This window comes from Ursus americanus, chromosome 21, assembly GCF_024610735.1.
Source record: "Ursus americanus isolate L20-20 chromosome 21, mUrsAme1.1.p, whole genome shotgun sequence".
In the NCBI taxonomy this organism is placed as follows: domain Eukaryota; kingdom Metazoa; phylum Chordata; class Mammalia; order Carnivora; family Ursidae; genus Ursus; species Ursus americanus.
In genome coordinates this window covers 50,668,376-50,689,005 of record NC_142147.1, presented here as the reverse complement: position 1 = coordinate 50,689,005, position 20,630 = coordinate 50,668,376, and the positions used below count along the sequence as shown (strand labels likewise).

Sequence of the window (20,630 nt, the reverse complement as noted above, 5' to 3'; positions counted from 1 at the left end):
GGATTGAGCACCGCGTTGGGCTCTCTTCTCAGCCAGGGAGTCTGCTTTTCACTCTATCCCTGTCACCCGCCCTCACTTGCTCACTCACTCTCTCAAATAAATAAATAAATACAATCTTAAAAAAAAAAAAAAAAGCGATGCAGGGTCATACGGCAGGGAAAGCGATTCTCCCCTTGAGCTCTAGATAGGAATGCAGCCCTACTGACACCTCGATCTTCGCTCACTGAGACCCATTTCAGACGTCTGATGTCCAGGACTGTAAGATAATACATTGTGTTGTTTTACTTAAGCCAGGAACTTTGTTATAGCAGCGACAGGAGCCTAATACACCTCTCGCCGACTAGCACATCAGCTCCTGAGGCTGGGTGGTCTTGATTCCGGCTGTCACCCCAGCACCTGGAACAGCACCTCACTCACAGAGAGCGCTCAGTGTGGGTATTTGCTGCCCCACTGGATGGCTGCTCGACCAGGAGCTCCTGCCCGCCCTGCCTCCCCAGCCAGAGACGATTGGCTCAGAGGTGGAGGCCCGACCCAGGCTGGCCAATCAGATTTCCTCTCCCCGGAAGCAGGGCGGACACTTGCCTGTGCTCTGGGCTTGCGATGTGTGGACCTGGCCGGGCGTTGCCTTTGGCTGGTTAAAGCAACGGGATTACTAGGAAGGACACCGAGGCAGCCCATGGAATCCTGGAGGGAACTGTCAAACCACAAACAGGAACTAGAGTCTTCCAGGGACTTTCCTCCAGCTCTCTCATTCCTATCTTTCCTCTCCAAAGGTCCAGCCTTTGCCCAGCCTTACATACTGACAGGAGGCTGGCTGCCTATTCTCATTTGCCTCGCGACAGAATCAACCGCTAATAAGCCGCGAACACTCATTAAACGTGTACCGTGTACCCATCGAGTCAACCAGTCTGACTGGAGCTATTAGTCCCATTTTACAGATGTGGAAACAGGCTCAGAGCAGTGAGGCACCTTTCCTAAAGTCACATCGCTGTAAGAGGTGACAGAAGCAGACAAGTAGGGATAGAAAAGCCCAGAGATGGGGCGACTGGCTACCTCAGTCTTGGGGTCGAGTCCCACGTTGGGTATAGAGATTACAAAAGGAAAGAAAATTAAAGAAAAGAAAAGCCCCAGAGATCAGAGAGAAAGAAAGAAAAAGAAAAGAAAGGAAAAGAAAAAAGAAAAGAGAAAGAAAGAAAGAAAAAGAAAGAAAGAAAGATCCCATAAATTACGTGCCCACAGAGAAAGGGCCTGTCCTGGTTCTTGCCTACATTTGGGTTCTCAGGACCTGGGGCCCCTCAGATGTATGTCTTGCCCTATTTTCTGTTAAGATGTCTCTGTAGCCTTCCAGAAAATTCCCCCTTATCCACCCTAGAGTGAATGCGTTTCTGGCGTCCAAAAGAATTCTAAAACAGGGATGTGTTGGAGCCGCTCAGATTGGCTCATGGGGATGGACTGTTAAAAATTCAGGAATTCTGGGGCGCCTGGGTGGCACAGTGGTTAAGCGTCTGCCTTCGGCTCAGGGCGTGATCCTGGCTTTACAGGATCGAGCCCCACATCAGGCTCCTCCGCTATGAGCCTGCTTCTTCCTCTCCCACTCTCCCTGCTTGTGTTCCCTCTCTCGCTGGCTGTCTCTATTTCTGTCGAATAAATAAATAAAATATTAAAAAAAATTTTTTTTTAATTAAAAAAAAAAAATTCAGGAATTCTGTCAGCCTGTTTGTCGTTCCGTCTTCTGGAGCTGGAACTCTGACATGGAGCATTTACACCATGGGAATTGGCAAATGTTACTCACCAGGCCTTTATTTTATTCCAGAGAGCCACTGTGCTTTAGTTTATACCAGCACAACGGGATCCTGAAACAATGCACTGGCAGAGAACATCAAAGAGCGAGAGCCTCAGGATGCAGAAGACCAGGGGGGAAACAAGAGGCCCTGGGGCCCTGCCCGGGGCTTCTCAGAGTTCCCTTTATCTGTTTCACAAACACTGTGTTGTACTGGAGCCAGCCCACCCGGCTGCTGAGTCTCAGAACTCGAAAGGCCTCAAACAGACCAGAAGTTGCTACACCCCCACTTCCTCCCCTCAGAAGCACAGCCAAGGTTGGTCAGAGTTTATTGGAGGGCATGGGAGTCATCACAGAAGCAAGTTCCAGGCTTCTGGTGTCTGTCAGGGTCCAGCTCTCTTCTGTCCAAGATGGGGCGGGTGGCACTCAGGCATCAGTCCCCCATGGGCAGCCACAGGGCCTTGGTCCGTGCTGCCCGCAGCCCCAGCTCTCGGCCTGCCCCCTTGGCCTCCTGATCCCAGGCCCGAGGGCAGCCCCGGTTCACCCACACCGGCTTCAGGTTTCCTGCTGAGGCCCACTCCACAAACTGGGAGCCCTGGCATGAGAAGAGGGGGATCGGGGCTTCCATCAACTTGGTTGCCAAGCAGCTGTTTCCTTGACAACAAAGACTATTACTGAGGGGCCTGACAGCTTGACCTAGGCTCTGTTGCTACAATGCTCGATCTGTAGTCGACTGGCAGACCTTCCAGATGCTGAGGGAAACAAGGCTGACCTTTGTGGCTAGGGGATTTCCTCCCATTAACGGCCCACGTTCCAAGGAATGGGGTCTGACGTTTTTGGTGACAAGGAGTTTCCCTGTTACCCTCAGGAGGGTGGACTGTAGGCCTCTGGTTCTGCTACTAGGGTGTGATCCTTAGCAATGGGTCGTCCAATGAGATGAGGTCTTTGGGCCGGGCAGGATGGCAGGCCCTTGTTGCTATGCTAAGGAGATCCCCTTCCTTAGCAAAGGGGGTGCTAAAGGGGCAGGATCTCAGAACCCGGTTGCCAAGGAGTGTCTCCCCCTTAGCAATGGGAGCTCTAAGGGGGCACTGCCCTGATTCCAGAAAAGAAGCTGTTGGTGTTGTTTGAGACCCTGAAGAGACAGCAAAGCAAAGGGTACCTGAGCAGATCCGAAGTACCACAGGGCCTGGACGTCCTGGTGCAAGGCCAGGCAGCGGGTCAGGTGGTCTCGGTCACCGGTCACCACATTCACGAGGCCTGCTGGCAACAAGGCTGCCATATCCTAGGGGACAGCACAGAGGATTGGGTGGGAAGGGAGTCAGAAACCCCGGAGGCAATAGGCTGGGTGAGGAGTGAGCATCCGGGGAGGGTCCTTGGGGTTCCTGGAAGGAACAGGACCTGGGTCATGACTGGCGAACACTCCAGGCCTGGATAGAATGGTCCCAGGGTCCACGAGCAGTGCAGGCTTGGATTGGGGGGGGCTGGGTTTACCACGGTTAGCAAGGGGGTGGGGTGAGTGCAGGGCCTGGGGCACCTTCCAACCATCTGCTGCCCCAGGGGCTGCTGGGAGCAGCAGCAGGAAGGTGGGCAACTGTACCTGGCAGAGCTCCAGGGCGGGGATGGGACAGGCCCCGCTGGGCACCAAGACCACAGTGTTGCCGTGGGCCAGGGCGGCAGCCAGCAGGGACACGAAGGCAAGCAGGGGCCATTCGTCAGGGCACACAATGGCCAGCACGCCCAGCGGCTCCCGCAGCCGGAGCACAGGGCCTTTCAGCCCTGCCACCTGTGGGGACAGGCAGGAGGTCAAGGGCTGGGCACAGGAGCCTCGTCGTCTGCCCCTTTCCTCCTCTCCCCACCTTTGCTTCTCTGTAACAACTCCAGCGATGATTCACCAGGTGATAGTGCAGGGCAGACTTGAGCCAGACCGTTGGCTCTGCCACTCACCAGCTGTGTGACCTTGGGTGAGTTACTTAACCTCTCTGGGCCTCAGTTTCCCATCTTTCAAACGAGCCTAACAGTGTTTGCCTCAGAGGTTGTTGTTAAAATGAAATAAGTTACTGTGTGTAGAGGGCTCAGAACCTGGCCCATGGGTTTGTTTCTGTGTGTGTGTATAATCTTTTTTTACACTTTCTTGAATATAATCGAAATTCACTAAATTGCATGCATTTTAGAGGGTACAATTTCACAATTCTTTTTTTTTTTTTATAAGTAACTCTGTGTCCGATATGGAGCTTGAACTCATGACCCTGCGATCAACAGTTCTATGCTCTACCGACTGAGCCAGCCAGATGCCCCCAGTTTGGTAGGTTTGAACATCTATATGTATCGGAGAGACCAACAGCACAATCAGGAGAATGTGCTTCACTCCCCAAAATCTCCTTGTGCCCCTTTGTGATCCTTCCCGCCTGACTCTATCTGAACCCTCTCTGTCCTCAACCACTGATCTGCTTCCACTCGCTATAGATTCGTTTGTGTTTTCCAGAATTTTCTAGATACGGAATCACATAGTCTGCGCTATTTTTTTAACCTGGCTTGTTTCCCTCAGCACAGTCCCTTTGCGACTCATCCACGGAGTGGCCTGTTCGCCCCTGAATGCGGAGTGGGAGCCCACTGTTATGCGTGTAACATAATTTGTTTATCTATTAACCTACCAAGGGACATTTGGCTTCCTTCCACTTTTTATTTTATTTATCGTATTTGTTTTAAAAATAAACTCCACGCCCAACATGGGGCTCAAACTCACTCCCCCGGAGGCCAAGAGTCACACGCGCTACTGAGCTGGCCAGCCGCCGCTAGCTAGCTTCCAGTCTTCAGCTACTCTGAATAATGCACCTATGAAATTTGGGTGTAAATCCTGGTATGGATACATGCTTTCACTGTTCTCGAATTAAAACCTAGGAATTAAGGGCGCCTGGGTGGCTCAGGTGATGGAGCGTCTGACTCTTGGTTTCGGCTCAGGTCATGATCTCAGGGTCGTGAGATCGAGCCCCGTGTCGGGCTCCGTGCTCAATACAGAGCCTGCTTGAGATTCTCTCTCCCTCTGCCCTCCTGCCCGTGCTCTCTCTCTTTCTCTCTCCCCAAGTCCGGCTCACTCCCAAATCCTTGCTCTAACCGCTACCCGAGGCTGCCCGTCCTGCCGGTCCACAGAACCCTCTCACCTGCAAGACGTGGCCTTGGGCCTGCGCGCGGGCGCCCCAGGCCCGAAGCTGCCTCGCGCTCAGCTCCACCTCTACCTTGGCGTCCTTGAGCTCCACGCCGTGCCTCTCCAGCCTCGAAGCGAGGGCAGCCTCCCGGCGCTCCAGGGCAGTTGCCAGCGCCCACAGCAGGGTCGCCCGGGCCCCTGGTGACTGGCCCACCCAGCTGGGGGGAGGGGACACAGTGCAAAGTAGGGGTCAGCTTCCCGTCCCTGGCTCTTTCCAGATGTCCCTCCTCTGTCCCGCAGCCCCTACCATGGGGCTCCAGGCCCCATGGCCCATCTGCCTGGGGATGGGAATGAGGGGTGTGACCCGTATCCTGTCAGCCTTGGGAGCTCGGACTTCACAGCCCACCGGTCCTTGGGACGCAGACCCCATATACTACTAGTCCTTGGGGGTCTCAGACTACTCTCTCTAATGCCCCATGACCTCTGGGTTTTCCCACGCGACTTCCTTACCCAGGGGCGGCCTGGTGAGCGGCCTCCACAGCCCCTCGGATATCCTTGGCTCCACCCTCCGCCACATAGCCGTGCAGATTGCCTCGCGCGTCCTGGATGGGTCTGGAGCTCCGGGCTCCCGGAGCTTGGAAACGGCCGCCGATCAAGAGCCCATAGGGGGTTGCTGGGCTGGAGCGGGGTGAGGCGTGGGGGTGGGTCCGGAGGCCAGGTCTACTCAGACCCCCTGCTGCACCCCACTGAGCCTCTGGGAGAGCACAGTCCTTCATTTAGCAGAACTGCGACTCAGGCATAGGGGTGGGTGTGGAGCCACGAGACCCACAATGCAATTCTGGGCAGCACCTGGGGACCCCTCAAGATTGCTCTAATGAACCCCCCCTCCAGTCCATGGGGAGCCTGCCACAACTTCCTTTCTCCCCTTCCACGCCCCAGGGATTCTGGGAGTTGCAGCCCCTGAGACGGCTCACCTGGGTCCTATTTCAGGCCCAGCTGGCAGGGTTGAGGGGACGGCAAGGCCAAAGGTGTCATAGTTCAGATTCTCAGAAAAGTAAGACAGCCGGGCGGGGGTCCCTGAGGGCCGCAGATACTCATACAGACCCTGGGAGAGGGACGGTGTCAAAAGGACGCAAGGCGGGCATGAGGTGGTTGAAGCAGGTGATGACGGGGCCGAGGAGGGGTGCACTCACGTCGGGGCCCCCGCTCCAGGACGACCCACTCTCCTTGCAGCCACCTGTGGGCACTTCAGTGTTTCGCAGGCCGTGGGCATTGATCCAGACCGTGCCCACCCGGAGCCTGTGGGGAGACAGGGGGGACATGAGCAAGAACGGAAAGTTGCGGGGGGCTGGGAGTCAGGGAGGTGGGGTGGGCAGAGACCCAGAGAGAGTTAGATGGAGGCCTCGAGACTGAGAGAAAGAGCAGAAACTTGGGTCCCCCCAACAGGCTGCCTCCTGTGCCCCAGCAGGTGCCGACTGACCCGTAGCCCAGCTCCAGGGCCTGCCCTAGTCTCTCGCTCCACACGCTGGCACTGGCTCCTCGGGGCGCCCCGTTGGCCACGGCCAGGGCCTCCTTAGCCGTGCGGAATGGGGAGGCCACGACCACAGGCCAGGGCACCTAGAAGGGGTGATGACGGAGCTCAGGTGGCCTGGCCAGCTCCTCCCTCCAATATCCCAGCCATTAGGGGACCGGCCCACGATAGTTAGCAGCCCCCAGACCTAGACCCAGTGGTCACCCCCTTGGGGCCTCTGCCGGCATAGTGATGCTGCCCGGGTCTGGCACAGATGGGTGGGTCGAATAGGATCTCCAGGGCCCTAGAGGGCTCACCTCTGCCTGGGTACATGGGGAAGCCGGGGGCAGGTCAGAGACCAAAGTTGGGGGGAAGAATGGGCTGTCTGAAGGCACATCACCAGCCTGGAACACCTGAAGAGAAAAAAACAGATTGACAAGTTCACTTCCAGCCCTTCCTCCCTCAGACCCAGGAGTCCGGGTTCCTAGTCTCTCCTCCCTGAGACCTAGGAGTCCAGGCCCAATCTCTCCTCCCTCAGCCCTAGGAGTCAGGTCTCCAGGTCCCTCCTCCCCTGGTACCCTGGAGTCTGTGTCCCTTGCTCACCTGTGCACCCTGACTCCGGGCCTCACGCACATAGCGCTGGGCCAGGTCATGTGCGGCAGCCCCTCGAGCCCCCATGTCCACGGCCCCATCCAGTCCTCGACCACCCCGAAGCCGCGCCATCCGCTCCTGGAGCCGCCTCATCATCTCGTCCCACACGGACTCCTGGATGAGGAGCCTGAGTCCCCCCTGTCAGGAAGGGGGATGTCAGGGCAGCCAAAGTCAGAGCTCACATTGAGGGGACAGGCCCCCACAGAAGGCCGAGACTTGGGGACGTACATACTCAGATCAGAGCAGGGTCAAGGAGGAGTGGCTGGAGACCCTGGAGACGCACTAAGGCCCCATGTCCAGGCAGGAGGTGAGGTTACAGAAGCTGGTGATTCAGAGTGAAGACAGAGGTTGGAAAACTAGGGCCACGCACACTCAGAAAAGCAGAGAAAATCTTTAACAAGACACATGAGCCCCCTGCAGAAACAGGAGAGCCGGGACGTGGAGATCCAGAAATCTGAGGTGATGCGGAGCCCTGCACACGCGCTGTCGCAGAGAGAGAATGTGAGACACAAAGAACTAAAAATTACAATCAATGGAGAGACACGAGGCCCTGAGGTCTGGGGAAGGACACACATGACCCCCAGGACTTGGGGGCCCACGAGCGCCCAGGACTCACTGCGCTGCGGTCGGACCAGGCCGCGTCCACGACGCCCTCCACGGCCGAGTCCACGTCCGCCGCCTCCGTCAGCATCAGCAGTGACTCGGCCCCCAGTGCCAGGCCCAGCTCGGCACCCTTGCCCGCCAGGGTCCGCCGAAGGGCACGTCCTTCCTGCAGGACCCCCCCGCCGGATTCAGCCGAGGGAGGGGGCTTCTGGCCTCCCAGCCACATCCTGTCCCCCTCCCAACCCCGAAGATACCTCGACAGCTCCACAGAAGATCACCTTCTGGACTCTAGGCTGGGAGGCCAGGACAGGGCCCAGGGAGGCAGGACCACTGATCACATTGAGGATTCCTGGGAACGAGCCTAGCTCCCCTGCCAGCTGGGCCAGGAGGAGGGGTGTCGGGGAGGCTGGGGGTACGAGGACCACCACAGTGCAGCCTGGAAAAGGTGGGCAGCTCAAAGACCCTGGAGTCTGGGCCCCAGCCCCTTCCTTCAGACCCAGGGGTCCCAGCACCCATTTCCATCAGACCCAGGGGTCCAGACCCCCCAGCCCCTCCTCCCTCAGACCAGGGGTCCAGACCCCTCAGCCCCTCCTCCCTCAGACCCAGGAGTCCAGACCCCCCAGCCCCTCCTCCCTCAGACCCAGGGGTCCAGGCCCCCAGCACCCTCCTGCCTCAGACCCAGCCCATCAATTACCCACAGCCAAGGCAGGGCAAATCCTCCACATCATCTCAAGGAAGGAGAATGTGGGTGACAAGATGAGACCAATCACTCCTGTAAGAATAAAAATAAGGGGACTGGGGCAGGTACTGCTAGGTCATGAGAGAGGAAGGGGCTGGGGGCCAGGACTCCTGCTCCTCACCCATCGGCTCCCAGCCTGCTAGCACCTCCTCCTGGGTGTATGCCTGGACTGCATGGTACTGGAGCAGCTGCTGGGCCAGTGGGACATCCCCATCTCGAACCTCTCGAACGGCTCGCCCAGTAACCAGGGACTCCAGGGTCCACAGGAGCCGCTGGTGTTTCTGGATCATTTTGGCCAGCCTGCAGAGAAGGCCAGGGGGAGAGTCATTTCCCACTGCCCCTCAGTCAGACAATCCTGGAACACCCCCTATGTACTTGGACTACGATCCTTACGATCTCCTGGGGGCATCGCCCTCATTTACCAGGGGTGGAGAGCCCCAAAGATTTATGGGAAACGTAGTCCAAGAACCACAAAACCAGAGGGTGCCCTGTGATCTTGGCCACCTGCGACCCCGAAAGGTGCCGGGAAATAGAAGTTGAACCTCTAGGGGCGCCTGGGTGGCGCAGTCGTTAAGCGTCTGCCTTCGGCCCAGGGCGTGATCCTGGCGTTCTGGGATCGAGCCCCACATCAGGCTCCTCCGCTGGGAGCCTGCTTCTTCCTCTCCCACTCCCCCTGCTTGTGTTCCCTCTCTCGCTGGCTGTCTCTCGCTCTGCTAAATAAATAAATAAAATCTTAAAAAAAAAAAAAAAAAAGAAGTTGAACCTCTAATCTCAACTGTTATTTTAGAAAATGCAAACTTTGTCTCTAGTTGCCCCAAGAGTATGCTGGAAAATGGGCATTGGGGCTGGGAAAATGGAGCATCGATGAGCCCCGGGGCTATTCTGGGAAACAGAGCTTCCTCATGACTAGTTCCGGTGTATGGATGTCTTAGCTGCTCAAGGCTCGAAGGCATGCTGGAAATAGGAGCCTCAGCTACCAAGTAATTCAGCGAGACATCGGGAAATAGAGTCTTCGTTCCCACAGTCTCAAGTGGATGCTGGGGGATGAAGTCCTTCCCACCTCCCAAGGCCCACACCTCAACTGTGTCACCTGAGCAGGTGCTGGGCCCGAGAGGCTCCAGAGAGTCCACTCCAGTTCTCGAACGCGGTCCCTGCTGCCCCCACGGCTGCCACCACATCCTCAGCCTGTGCCTGGAGGCAAGTGGCCAAGCTCTCTCCTGCGGAGATGAAGGGAGGGACCTCAGACGGGAAGAGTGGGGGAGACCATGACAGAACTGGAGGGGGCTAAGATTTCCAGGGCCTGGGTGGCTCCAGGGCAGGAAAGCTGGTCCCCAGCCCTGCTCTATTAGAACTCTGTTGGTCATTGCTCTCGCTGTCTCCCATAATCGAGGAAGGGATCTTAGTAGAGAGTGACTCCAAGAAGCATCCACAGGGACTGGGAGTCATAATTAGGATGACTGCAAACAGGAAGAGCCAGAAATCTTGGCCTTCTTCCCCCACTGGCTACTCCTTGGCTTCAGGGCCCTGAGCAAAGGGAATGGGGCGTTGTTGTTGGTACAGCTGGGGGTATAGATGCGTCTCCCTCCCATAGCAGCTGGGAGACACCTCATACCTGTGATGGGATCCTGGCAAGGCACTGAGTTCCTGTGTTCTGGCTTCAACCACTTTCCGTTTACATAGTGACCCAAGTGTCGGTCCTGGGTGTCCAGCCAGGCCTGCGGGAGGCGAAGACTGTTCAGAATGGGGTCTGGGAGGCAGCTGGGGGAGCTCAATCCCTGCCCAGAAGTCTTTGGGAGTGGGACACCTGCACCCCTTTGCCCCCCCGCCCCTGCTAATTCTTGTCCTGTATAGAAGGAAAATAACCCATAAACATAAAATATGTTATAACCAAAAACCATCAGATGAACCATTTTCAAGTGTACAATTCAGCGGCATTTAGGATGTGCCACCATCACCAGGATCTCGTTCCAGAACATTTCCATCCCCCCCAAAGGAAACTTTGTACACATTAGACAGTCACTCTCCCTTCCCCCTGCCCCCAGCCCCTGGCAACCACTGATCTGCTTCCTTTTTCGGTGGATTTGCTGACTCTGGACATTTCTCAGAAACGGAACCTTACAATCTGTGACTTTTTTGGCTGGTTTCTTTCACCCAACATGCTGTTTTTGAGGCCCACCAGTTGTAGCAGGTATCAATACTCCGTTTGTGAAGTGCCCGGGTGGCTCAGTCGGTTAAGCATCCCACGATTTTGGCTCAGGTCATGATCTCAGGGTTGTGAGATCGAGACCCACGTTGGGTTCCCAGCTGGACGTGGAGCCTGCTTAAGATTCTCTCTCCCTCTGCCCTCCCCTTAAAAAACAACCACCACCACAACAATAACCTCCATTCCTTTTTACACCTATACGATACTCCGTTGTCTGGAGAGGCCACATTTGCTTACCCATTTATCACCAGTGAATGTTATTCGGTTTGTTTCTGCCTTCTGGTTATTGTGAATAATGCTGCTCGGAACATGCTCGAACACCTGTCTTCACTTCTTTTAGGCATATGGACCCAGGAGGGGAATTGCTGGGTCACATGGCAACTCCATGAGTAACTTACAGAGGAACCACTGAGCTGTTTTACATTCTCACCAGAGATATGTGAGGGCTGTCCTACTGACTTTGTCTTTTGATTTTTTTTTTTAAAGATTTTATTTATTTGACAGAGAGAGAGAGCGCGAGAGCACAGCACAAGCAGGGGGAGGAGCAGAGGGAGAGGGGGAGACGCAGGCTCCCCGCTGAGCAGGGAGCCTGATGCGGGGCTCGATCCCAGGACCCCGGGATCATGACCTGAGCCGAAGGCAGATGCTTAATCGACTAAGCCACCCAGGCACCCCTGTCCTACTGACTTTGAAATGTGGCTTAATAAAACCCTTTCTCGTCCATGGAGAAAGGAGCTCAGGTGAGCTTTCTATGTCTTGGGAAACCTGAGACAATTCAGCTGCATTACCAGGCAACAATGACCCCTGAATGGTCCACCCCACCTGACTGGGAAAACTGGGAACACGCCATAAATATGCAATGAGAAGCCAAGGCACTGGGGCTTTCTGGAGCGCTCTGCATTCCTGTGATGGGGCACATACCTTGTCACAACCCTGGAGGCAATGCCCATGACACCATTATCAGGCAGTATCGGGTTCCTTGGGGAAGGTGGGGCTTCTAAGCCAGGTGGCTCCTGCACCCGGCTGTATGATGCCGTTCCCTCCGTCCTCAGCGGTCATCTCTTTGGGGAGCAGTATGGACCCCTGCTGAAGACACAGGCCTGCCAGGCACAGCTTCTTTGGCTGTGATGTGTCTACCGGAGCCCCAGGCAGAGCACACAGGCATTGCAAACGGGACGGCCTGGTGTAGAGTCTCTGGAGCTAGGAATGTGAATCTTGGCTCTTGTATTTACAGGGCAACCTCAGCCAGGGTGTTACAATACTCTGGCCTCGGCTAAGCCATCTGGAAGATGGGGATAATCACAGCCCCTCTCTACTTCACAGGGCTGTGGTGAGGATTAAGTGCATCCATGCCCTTTATATACCCAGAGCAGCACTATGTAGGATTTCCTCTTAATCTCACTGCACCCCACCCTCCACGTCCGCCCCATGTTTCTCTCCCTGGTCCTGTCTTCCCTAAATTCTGGCGAAATCCAGGACATGCTTTCCACTTTTTCCTTCTACAACTGCTCTCTTCTTAGCATCCCAAAGCCACGTTCTCCCGATTTTCTTCTCGCCCTGCCAACTGGCCCTTCTCATTTTACTTTGTAGTCAAATGATGAGTCAGAAGTTTCAAATTCAAATACCCCCAGAGAAAGACACATTTTGGAAACAGTTGGGGGCGTATGAACATGAGCTGGAGCATTGGATGATATTAAACAATGACCGCTGGGACGCCTGGGTGGCTCAGTCGGTTAAGCATCTGCCTTCGGCTCAGGTCATGATCTCAGGGTCCTGGGGTCAAGTCCCGCCTCAGGCTCCTTGCTCAGTGGGGAGCCTGCTTCTCCCTCTGCCTGCCGCTCCCCCTGCTTGTGCTCTGTCTCTCTCTCTCTGACAAATAAATAAAATCTTAAAAAAAAAAAAAAGTAAAGAGTGACCGCTAACGTGAAGAGTGAAAAATGGTAAGTGGGGGTGCCGGGTGGCTCAGTCACTTAAGTGTCTGACTCTTGATTTCGGCTCAGGGTCGTGAGATCGAGCCCCTCGTAGGTTCTGTGCTGGGTGTAAAGACTGCTTAAGATTCTCTCTGCCCCTTCCCCAGCTTGCATGCTCACTCGAGCCCCCACACTCTCTCTCTCTCTAAAAAAAAAAAAAAAATGCCTAGGTGATTATGTTACGAAATGAGTCCTTATCTGTTAGAAATGGGAATTCAGGGGCACCTGGGTGGCACAGCGGTTAAGCGTCTGCCTTTGGCTCAGGGCGTGATCCAGGCGTTACGGGATCGAGGCCTGCGTCAGGCTCCTCTGCTATGGGCCTGCTTCTTCCTCTCCCACTCCCCCTGCTTGTGTTCCCTCTCTCGCTGGCTGTCTCTATCTCTGTCGAATAAATAAAAATAAAATCTTAAAAAAAAAAAAAGAAAGAAATGGGAATTCAAATATTTCTGGGAAGCTACCATGACATCTGGGATTTAAGTCATTCCAGAAAAGAGAGAAAACAAACAAAAACAACACTGGACCAAATGTTGGCGATTCCTGAAGCTGAGGGATAGGTAAGCAGCAGTATTATTAAGTACTCTGTGGAAGTTTGCAAACTCCCCCCACCCAAGAAAAACAAAACCCTAAAAGAATGCCCACAGGGTCCTGGCAAGTCATGTTAGTGTGAGAAGAGGGGCTGCTGGAGACTGGGAACTCATGACTTGTCTGAAAAGACAATCACTATTGAATCCAGATGATTTTTGTCAGGGAATGGGAGCCAAACATTGCCAAATTTTGGGATTTTATTTTCAAAAGAAGCTGGAATCCTCCTGGATGTTTACAGAGAATTAGTTGACCACTAATTCACATTTTCAAAAATAAAGTGCAGGCCAAAGAAAACAGTTTGTTGGTTGAGTCTGGCCCACACATTGGAAGGTTGAGATCCTGCTTGGGAGGCGGTGGGGTGTGGAATCCAAGGGCTCAGGTTCAAATCTCAGCTTCACCTCTTTTAAACTGTGTTGACCATGGGCAAATTACTTACCCCTTTAAGCCTCTGCGTGCCATCACTAAAATAATGACAATAATCCCCTCTCACAGCTGTTCTGGGGATTAAATGAGATCACACTGAGCACAGAGGCTGGCACACAGGGAGCTCCCAGTAAATATAAGCTATGATCACATTACTGCTATTTCAGTATATTTCATCTCTAGCCAACCTCCAAGTGTGGGAATTGTCTGTTCTCTGACCCAGATCCTCACTCCCACAGTTCAGCTATCTTTCTATACTGGTGATTCCCAGGTCTCTGTGTCCAGACTCGAAGGCTCGAGCCCAAGCAGCATTTGACGCCTGCACAAGCCCAAGGCTGTCCCTGGGTCCCTCACACTCTCACTATGTGATAACCAAGCTCAGGATCTTTCCCGAAACCCTAGTCCTCCTGGGTTCACCACTGGTGGTGGTGGATGGACAGAGACAGCCAGACCCCGGACACTGCCTGGCCCTCTCAACTCCCCACACCGTTCCTTCTGTATCTCTGCCTCATTCCCTCCCATCCATCTACCCACTTCCACAGCCCGCTCCAGGCTCTGGTCTCATCTTCTTCCACTTGGACCACTGTTCCAGCCTAAGCTTCTCATTCCTGGACGCTAGAAGACTCTGTGGGACCAGGAGCGCCCCATGAGGGGAGTTCTGAGGAGCCTAGGTAATTACAGAATATTCGAGGCACCCTATTTTATCCACAGGAACCACAAGAGGTTCTGGGGGACCCCGAGGGATCACAGGACCCTCATGAGGACTTGAAGAAGAGCTGAAGAATCATGGGAGCCCCACGAGGGTATTCTGAGGGGCTGTACGTGGTTACAGTAAGTTCTGAGCTATCCTGGGGTTCCCAAGATCCTAGGAGCCCCGCAAGTACTGATGGGGGCCCTGAGGAACCACGGGGGCCCCCACAGGAGCTCGGGGCGGGGGGGCTCAGAAGGCCATGGGAGCCACAGGATGCTCTGAGGAATCGCCGAAGTCCATGGCTATTCCGAGGGTCCCTGAAAGATAAGGGTGCCACACAGGAATTCCGAGTCCCTGGGAGTCACGGGAGGTTCTGGAGGGGGGCCCTGAAGAATCACAGAAGCCCCTCCGGGACTCCGAGGCATCGGGGAAACACCGTCGCAAGCTCGGAGCAGGCGGCAAGAAAAAGGGTCCAAAACAAGGGGAGAGACCAAAGGGTTAAGAGGCAGCAGCCGCAAAGGCTCAAGGGAACGCCCTTCAAGGGTGGGTCCTAAGGGGTTGCCAGAGTCACGGGAACCGAGAAGGGCGGAGCTGCTGAGCTGCCGCGGTGCATCACGGGAGTCCGCGCGCCAAACGGGACCCGGAGGACTGGGGAGGGGGATGGGCAGCGCCGAACGGCAGCCCCTCACCAGTGCGCATGCGTGGCTCTCAGGCACCGGTCCGTACTCCAGCGTGGTGAAGATCTCTCGGGCGCTAGGCTTTGCACGCGTCGCAGCCATCACCCGCCCCGGCCGCTTTCCACCAAGCAGTGTGGGGTGCTCTGCCCAGAGGAACCTTGAGGTCGAAGGGCGGCACCGCCCACTCCAGTTCAGGGGGCGGGGCTACGAGAGAGTGAGAGCGTAACCCCGCCTTAGACCCGGTGCCCCGCCCATACACCCAAGCTGGGAAATGTGGTTTGGAGCAAGCGCAATCCTCAAAGCGAGGCGGGGCGGGCTGCGGGGACGGGACGAAAATCTGGGTTCCTTGCAAATAGTTAGGAAGCTTCCAGATTTAGAAGCGTGGCCGTATTGGTGTATCTTCTCTCTACCCTGTTCATACTGAGGGCAGGAAGTTCAGCTTATAGTCCTTAGTATATTTACTAGGGAATCGAATCGAGCTCTGGGACGAAGCGATAGTTCAGAGGTCAGAAGGGAGTCTTTTGGGATGGACACTGAAATGTAGGTTTTGAAAGTGTGCCAGCCTGGGCTGCCCAGTAGCTTGGCCAAATGTAGTCTGGAAGGAGAAGTATAGCTTTAAGCGACAGAGGAAGTGTGGCATTCAGAAGTTAGGTTCAGCATTTAGTTTTGATTGGTTGAGGTGAGAGGCGTGGCTTCAGCCTTAGACTATGATTGGTCGGAACGTAGTGAGATTGAAGGATTGGTGTCTGAACATTTGAGGTAGACGGAAGCGTGGTCTGCTGAAGTCCTTGGTTACAGAGACTGGAAGTGTGGCTGTCATTTACACGTTTAGCACAGAGGACTTAGAGAGCATCTGGAACTATTGGCTCCAAACAGACTGGACAGCCATATCTGGTCTGAGTGGAATTATAGTCTCAGGCCAGATTCTTAGATTTTCATACAGAACAGTGGCTGTCAGGAGTCGGCTGTGGGTCCGGCAGCAGGCCTCACAGTTTGGATCCTGGCCAGGGTCCCCCCAACCCCCGCCACGCTGGGGTTACTGAGGACGCCTAGGTCTCTTCCTCAGGGCCATGGCGGACTCGAAGCTGCTGGTGCCGGAGCTAAGCGAGGCAGAGAAGATGGGCTCTGAGACTGCGCGTTTTGAGGAGCTGCTGCTGCAGGTGAGGACTGACCGGTTCCTGGGTCCCTGGGTATTCGGGGGATTTGTGTGTGTGTGTGTGTGTGTGTGTGTGTGTGTGTGTGTATGCATGCAAGCCGACGGGTGCTCAGAGATGGCACTACATTTGCAGAACGCACTACATGGAATAGTAATTGTTTAACTCCCACGTGTGCTAGGCCATGGGAGAGATGCAAGTGGGGTTGGGGTTGTTTTTAAGGGTCCTCAAAGGAGAGGGACATAGTGTGTCCTATTCTATGTTCATTTCATGTGCATAAAATTTCTCGACAAACCTTTGAAGAACAAATGAGGGTCTGATAGCACAGAGGCCAGCATGCAGCTTGTTGTTTTCCTTCACACAGGCCTCCAAGGAGCTCCACCAAGCCCAGACAAGCAGACCAGAATCTACACAGATCCAACCGCAACCTGGTGAGAAAAGCAGAAACCCAGAGAGAGGTGGATAGAAGCTCGGGGCAGGGGACACAGAGGAGGCAGAAGAGAGGCACAGTAATGGGGTACAGAGGCCTTGGCGGGGGTTGTGACAGAGATCCAGAGAGAGCAGGGAAGGGACCAAGATCTAAAGAAAGGAGGAGGAGGACAGGCATGACTAGGGGGAAGAGGCTCGAAGACGGAAAGAGATGCAGAGATCCCAGGGGATGGGGCAGGGAACAGACCCAGAAAACAGAGGACTGATCCAGAGAAGGGGACAAAGAGGGGACAGATCAAGAGAAGAACAGAGACTGAGGAGGGGATGGATGGTAACCCAGATGCTTGCAGAGGCAGACACTCAGGACAAACCCATTTCCGCCAGGTTTCTGCATAAAGACCAACTCACCTGAAGGGAAGGTGTTCATCAACATCTGTCACTCTCCTTCCATCCCTCCTCCGGCTGACGTGACTGAGGACGAGCTGCTTCAAATGCTGGAGGAAGACCAAGCTGGGTTTCGCATCCCCATGAGTCTGGGAGAGCCTCATGCTGAACTGGATGCAAGTCAGTGCCCTCACAGGACCGGGGATCTAGCTCCCTAGGTCCTTTCCTCCTGGGGATCCAAGATCCAGGGCCCGGGACCCTCCCCCCTCAGGAGCCAGAAATCTGGCCCTCCTGACCTTATCCTTTTCTCTGTGACACATGCCTAGCCTCCTGGGCCTCCAGTACCTGCTGCAGGGGACAGTCCTGGTCCTGCCCACCTGGTCAGGCTGGCACTTCTCCCTGCCCTACCCCATGGTGAGGGAGAGCTGGGCAGGTGTCCTTATCAGCTGGCAGGACCAGCTCTCACTCTTGTTTCTATTTCCTTCCTCACCCTTCCCCCCCCCCCAGCTCTCTGCCTTGTCTCACCTGTCTCTGTTGTTTCTGTCTCTATATGCTTGTGTTTCAATTCACATATGTCCTGGGAAGCCTCCTGAGACCACGCTTTGGGCAGTGCCCTTGAGACACTCTAGTCTTAGGAGAGGGTGGAGGGGACAGATGTGATTTCAGTATGGTATGATTTGTGTTGCTCTGGTGGGGGCTCTTCACCCAAACTGAGGGGTCCAGGAAGGCTTCCTGGAGGAGGAAGTGTCAGATATAAGATGTGAAGGAACAGGAGGAGTTTATCAGGCCAAGACAGAGAAGAGGGTTCTAGGCAGAGGGGACAGAGGAGTCCAGAGGCTGGAGAGTGATTGAATTGGATTGATCAGTAATCGAGAGAGATTGGAAGAAATTTAAAGGGACCAGGGCTCTAACAGAGAAGTGAGCTTCTCTCCAGGTGGGAGGAGCAGACCATACAGGGTCTCCAACGCGCCATGCCAAAGGACACATACCTTCATCTGGGGTGCTGGGGAGCCATGGGAGGGCTGTGTGCAGGGAAGCGGCAAGGTCAGCGCTGGGACGTGGTGGGAAAGGACCCGGGGGGAAGAGAAGAGGCTGGTATGAGTCCACACTGGCAAGTGCGAGTCTTGAGCCCTTACTTTCTAATTGTCTCTGGGGCTCTCTGGTTCTTGCGGCTGCTGGCCGTCATTGGTTTTGCCTTGTCTGTATCCGGCGGTGGGGTTCCCTCGGAGGGCTGGGGGTCTCACCCCCTTTCTCTCCCCACAGAAGGCCAGGGTTGTACCGCCTACGACGTAGCTGTCAACAGCGACTTCTACCGGAGGATGCAGGTTGGGGGCGGGGCTGCGGGTGAGGCCTGGGCCGGGGCCTCTGCCTCCATCTGGAGCCCTCCTGCAGCCTCCCTCTCTCACTCCTAGAACAGCGATTTCTTGCGAGAGCTGGTGGTCACCATTGCCAGGGAGGGCCTTGAGGACAAATACAGCCTGCAGCTGAGTCCAGGTGAGAGGCAGGCCTGGGCCAGTGGGGACTAGAGGGGTTGGAGCAGCTCGGCGGCAGCCCTTGGAAAAGGTGGCGGGAAGTGTGGGCAGGGATTTTCTTGGTCCCTAGCCTGTGGATGACAGGGAGAAGGCGAGGCTTCCCAAGGTTGAGGATGGGGATGGAGATGGGGCGGGGGCGGGGCTGGCCCAGGAACCAGATAAGGGGCGGGGTCTGGATAGTCAGGAGGCGGAGCCAGGAGCATCTCACCGGGGACAGATTTGGGGGGGGCAAATACCCCGGGAAGGGCAGGGCTAAGGTGGGCCGATTTTCCTAAGGCTAAGCTTGGGGGTGTGGCCAGATCCCTGGCATCATCGGAGGGTTGGAGTCTTTCCCGAGGCTCTTGCTGTCATTACCCCTAGGGAAGCAAAGGGAACCCTGACCTGTGCCACCTTTGACCCCGAGCTTCCTACCCACAGAGTGGCGCATGTTGAAGAACCGGCCTTTCCTGGGCTCCATCTCCCAGCAAAATATCCGCTCCCAGCAGCGTCCTCGGATCCAGGAGCTGGGAAACCTGTATACTCCTGACTCCCTGAGACCTGAGGAAGGGTGGGCCTTCGATGGGTTCTCTCTCTCACGTCTCTCCCTCCCCATAGGAAGCAGTGTCCTGGGGGTTCTGGGAACCCAGAAAGGGGAGAAGCAGCACTCCCACTGAGAAGGCTCCCGAGGCAGCAGGACTCAGAGGTGGAAGAAAGGGAAGGATGAGCCCTGGCAAGGACCTGGTGGGCTCTCCTCAATTGTGGGTCTTGTTCCTCCCCAGCCCAGAGAAGCCTCACCTGAACCTTTGGCTAGAAGCCCCTGACCTCCTCTTGGCTGAAATTGACCTCCCCAAACTGGTGAGTTCATGCTTGACTAGAGCTGGAGAAAGGTCTGGAAGGGTTGGGGGTCTCTGAGGGGGAGTGAGTGGGGCTCATTGCGAGACCTGTGGGAGTCTGGTTAGCGCTGTCCCCTGAGTACGGCTGCCTGCCATGGGTTCTTCAGGTCCGCTTTTGGGGCTGTCCTGAGGTAAGTGCTTAGTCATGGGGACTTGTAATTACTGCCTCTCATCTTTTTCCTGGGGGATTAGACCCTTTACATATGGTATCCCAACACAGGAGGCTTTTCTCCCTGGTCCATGTGATTATTGTCCTATTGCTGGGAAAGGAAGGGTGGGCTTATTTCGCTGTATTCCCAGGGTGGAGCTCTGGGGCTGTCGCTGGAGATTGGGGAGAACCGCCTGGTGATAGGGGGCCCCCAGCAGCTGTACCATCTGGATGCCTATATCCCCCTACGGATCAACTCTGAGGAGAGCAAGGCAGCTTTCCATCGGAAGAGAAAGGTACCTGGGGGGTTGGGGGAGGTGTGCACTGGGGGTACTGGGGGGCCTGGACTCCTGGTCCTGAATCCTCATTCTGTTTTTCCTGTCTCTCCTCAGCAATTGATGGTGGCCATGCCCCTTCTGTCTGTGGCTTCTTGACTGGGTTTCTTTCTGTGCTTCCAAGTGGAGAGAAGAGGCTGGTGGGGGCTTCTCTGAAATTGAAATAAAAGATTTTTGCCTTTGTTCTGTGTCTGGCTAGGAGTACATGGGGAGTGGGAGGGAAGAGGGACATTGGACTGGGTCCTGGAGTCACAGAGAAGTCACTGCCCAGCTTTGGCCTCAGTCTCTCCCCCTCCAGATCCTCTCCCTGGCCTCCTGTCCTCCAGTCTCTCCCCTCCTGTCCCACACTGTCCCAGATCGGACCCTCCCCTCTCTTCAGGTCCCCTCCTTGGCTCCCCAGTGCCCCAGGAGAAGATCCCAGCCCCTCAGCCTAGCACCCAGGCCATGTTTGGTGTGGCCCCCTTGATGCCTTTTTTTTTTTTTTTTTAAGATTTTGTTTATTTATTTGACAGAGACAGCCAGCGAGAGAGGGAACACAAGCAGGGGGAGTGGGAGAGGAAGAAGCAGGCTCCTAGCAGAGAAGCCTGATGTGGGGCTCGATCCCAGAACGCTAGGATCACGCCCTGAGCAGAAGGCAGACGTTTAACAACTGAGCCACCCAGGCGCCCCATTTTTTTTTTTTTAAGAGAGTGCACAAACGGGGAGGGGCAGAGGGAGAGGGAGAAGCTGACCCCCAGCTGAGCAGGGAACCCAATGCAGGGCTCTATCCCAGGACCCCAAGATCATGACCTGAGCTGAAGTC

At 55.4% G+C, this 20,630-nt stretch overlaps 2 protein-coding genes across 5 annotated transcripts; one reads left to right on the top strand and one right to left on the bottom strand.

Moving 5' to 3' along the window:
* Positions 1-2,092: 2,092 nt before the first annotated feature.
* On the bottom strand, positions 2,093-15,119 carry ALDH16A1 (aldehyde dehydrogenase 16 family member A1). The gene is made up of 17 exons (XM_045772217.2): positions 14,987-15,119; positions 10,038-10,140; positions 9,516-9,642; positions 8,547-8,725; positions 8,381-8,458; positions 7,941-8,122; positions 7,700-7,852; positions 7,036-7,221; positions 6,750-6,845; positions 6,403-6,539; positions 6,116-6,221; positions 5,897-6,027; positions 5,433-5,600; positions 4,939-5,140; positions 3,378-3,563; positions 2,940-3,062; positions 2,093-2,375 (listed from the first exon to the last, which is right to left on the bottom strand). The coding sequence occupies exons 1-17, from the start codon at positions 15,074-15,076 to the stop codon at positions 2,214-2,216; spliced, it is 2,409 nt and encodes an 802-aa protein (XP_045628173.2). The 5' UTR covers positions 15,077-15,119; the 3' UTR covers positions 2,093-2,213.
* PIH1D1 (PIH1 domain containing 1) lies at positions 13,826-20,010 on the top strand. Of its 4 annotated transcripts, none has more exons than XM_045772219.2 (10): positions 13,826-14,277; positions 16,041-16,134; positions 16,493-16,559; positions 16,942-17,121; positions 18,205-18,266; positions 18,354-18,435; positions 18,891-19,020; positions 19,232-19,307; positions 19,646-19,789; positions 19,886-20,010. In XM_045772219.2, exons 2-10 carry the CDS (start codon positions 16,045-16,047, stop codon positions 19,925-19,927), a joined length of 873 nt encoding a protein of 290 aa, XP_045628175.2. In that variant the 5' UTR covers positions 13,826-14,277; positions 16,041-16,044; the 3' UTR covers positions 19,928-20,010. The 4 variants fall into 4 exon arrangements, with proteins under 4 accessions (XP_045628175.2, XP_087727107.1, XP_087727106.1 ...); XM_087870981.1 differs by lacking the exon at positions 13,826-14,277 and adding an exon at positions 14,419-14,437; XM_087870980.1 differs by lacking the exon at positions 13,826-14,277 and adding an exon at positions 14,889-15,015.
* Positions 20,011-20,630: the final 620 nt, after the last annotated feature.

What these genes read in the sequence shown, in the direction of transcription:
- PIH1D1 (XM_045772219.2), top strand. Translation starts at nt 16,045, where the DNA reads ATGGCGGACTCGAAGCTGCTGGTGCCGGAGCTAAGCGAGGCAGAGAAG. An exon ending in TCATGCTGAACTGGATGCAA is followed by an intron (nt 17,122 to 18,204) that starts GTCAGTGCCCTC and finishes CTCTCCCCACAG; the next exon opens with AAGGCCAGGGTTGTACCGCC. An exon ending in AAATTGACCTCCCCAAACTG is followed by an intron (nt 19,308 to 19,645) that starts GTGAGTTCATGC and finishes CTGTATTCCCAG; the next exon opens with GGTGGAGCTCTGGGGCTGTC.
- ALDH16A1 (XM_045772217.2), bottom strand. Translation starts at nt 15,076, where the DNA reads ATGGCTGCGACGCGTGCAAAGCCTAGCGCCCGAGAGATCTTCACCACG. An exon ending in TTGCCAGGATCCCATCACAG is followed by an intron (nt 9,643 to 10,037) that starts GTATGAGGTGTC and finishes TCATCTCCGCAG; the next exon opens with GAGAGAGCTTGGCCACTTGC. An exon ending in CCTGGAGCGGGGGCCCCGAC is followed by an intron (nt 6,028 to 6,115) that starts GTGAGTGCACCC and finishes TCCCTCTCCCAG; the next exon opens with GGTCTGTATGAGTATCTGCG.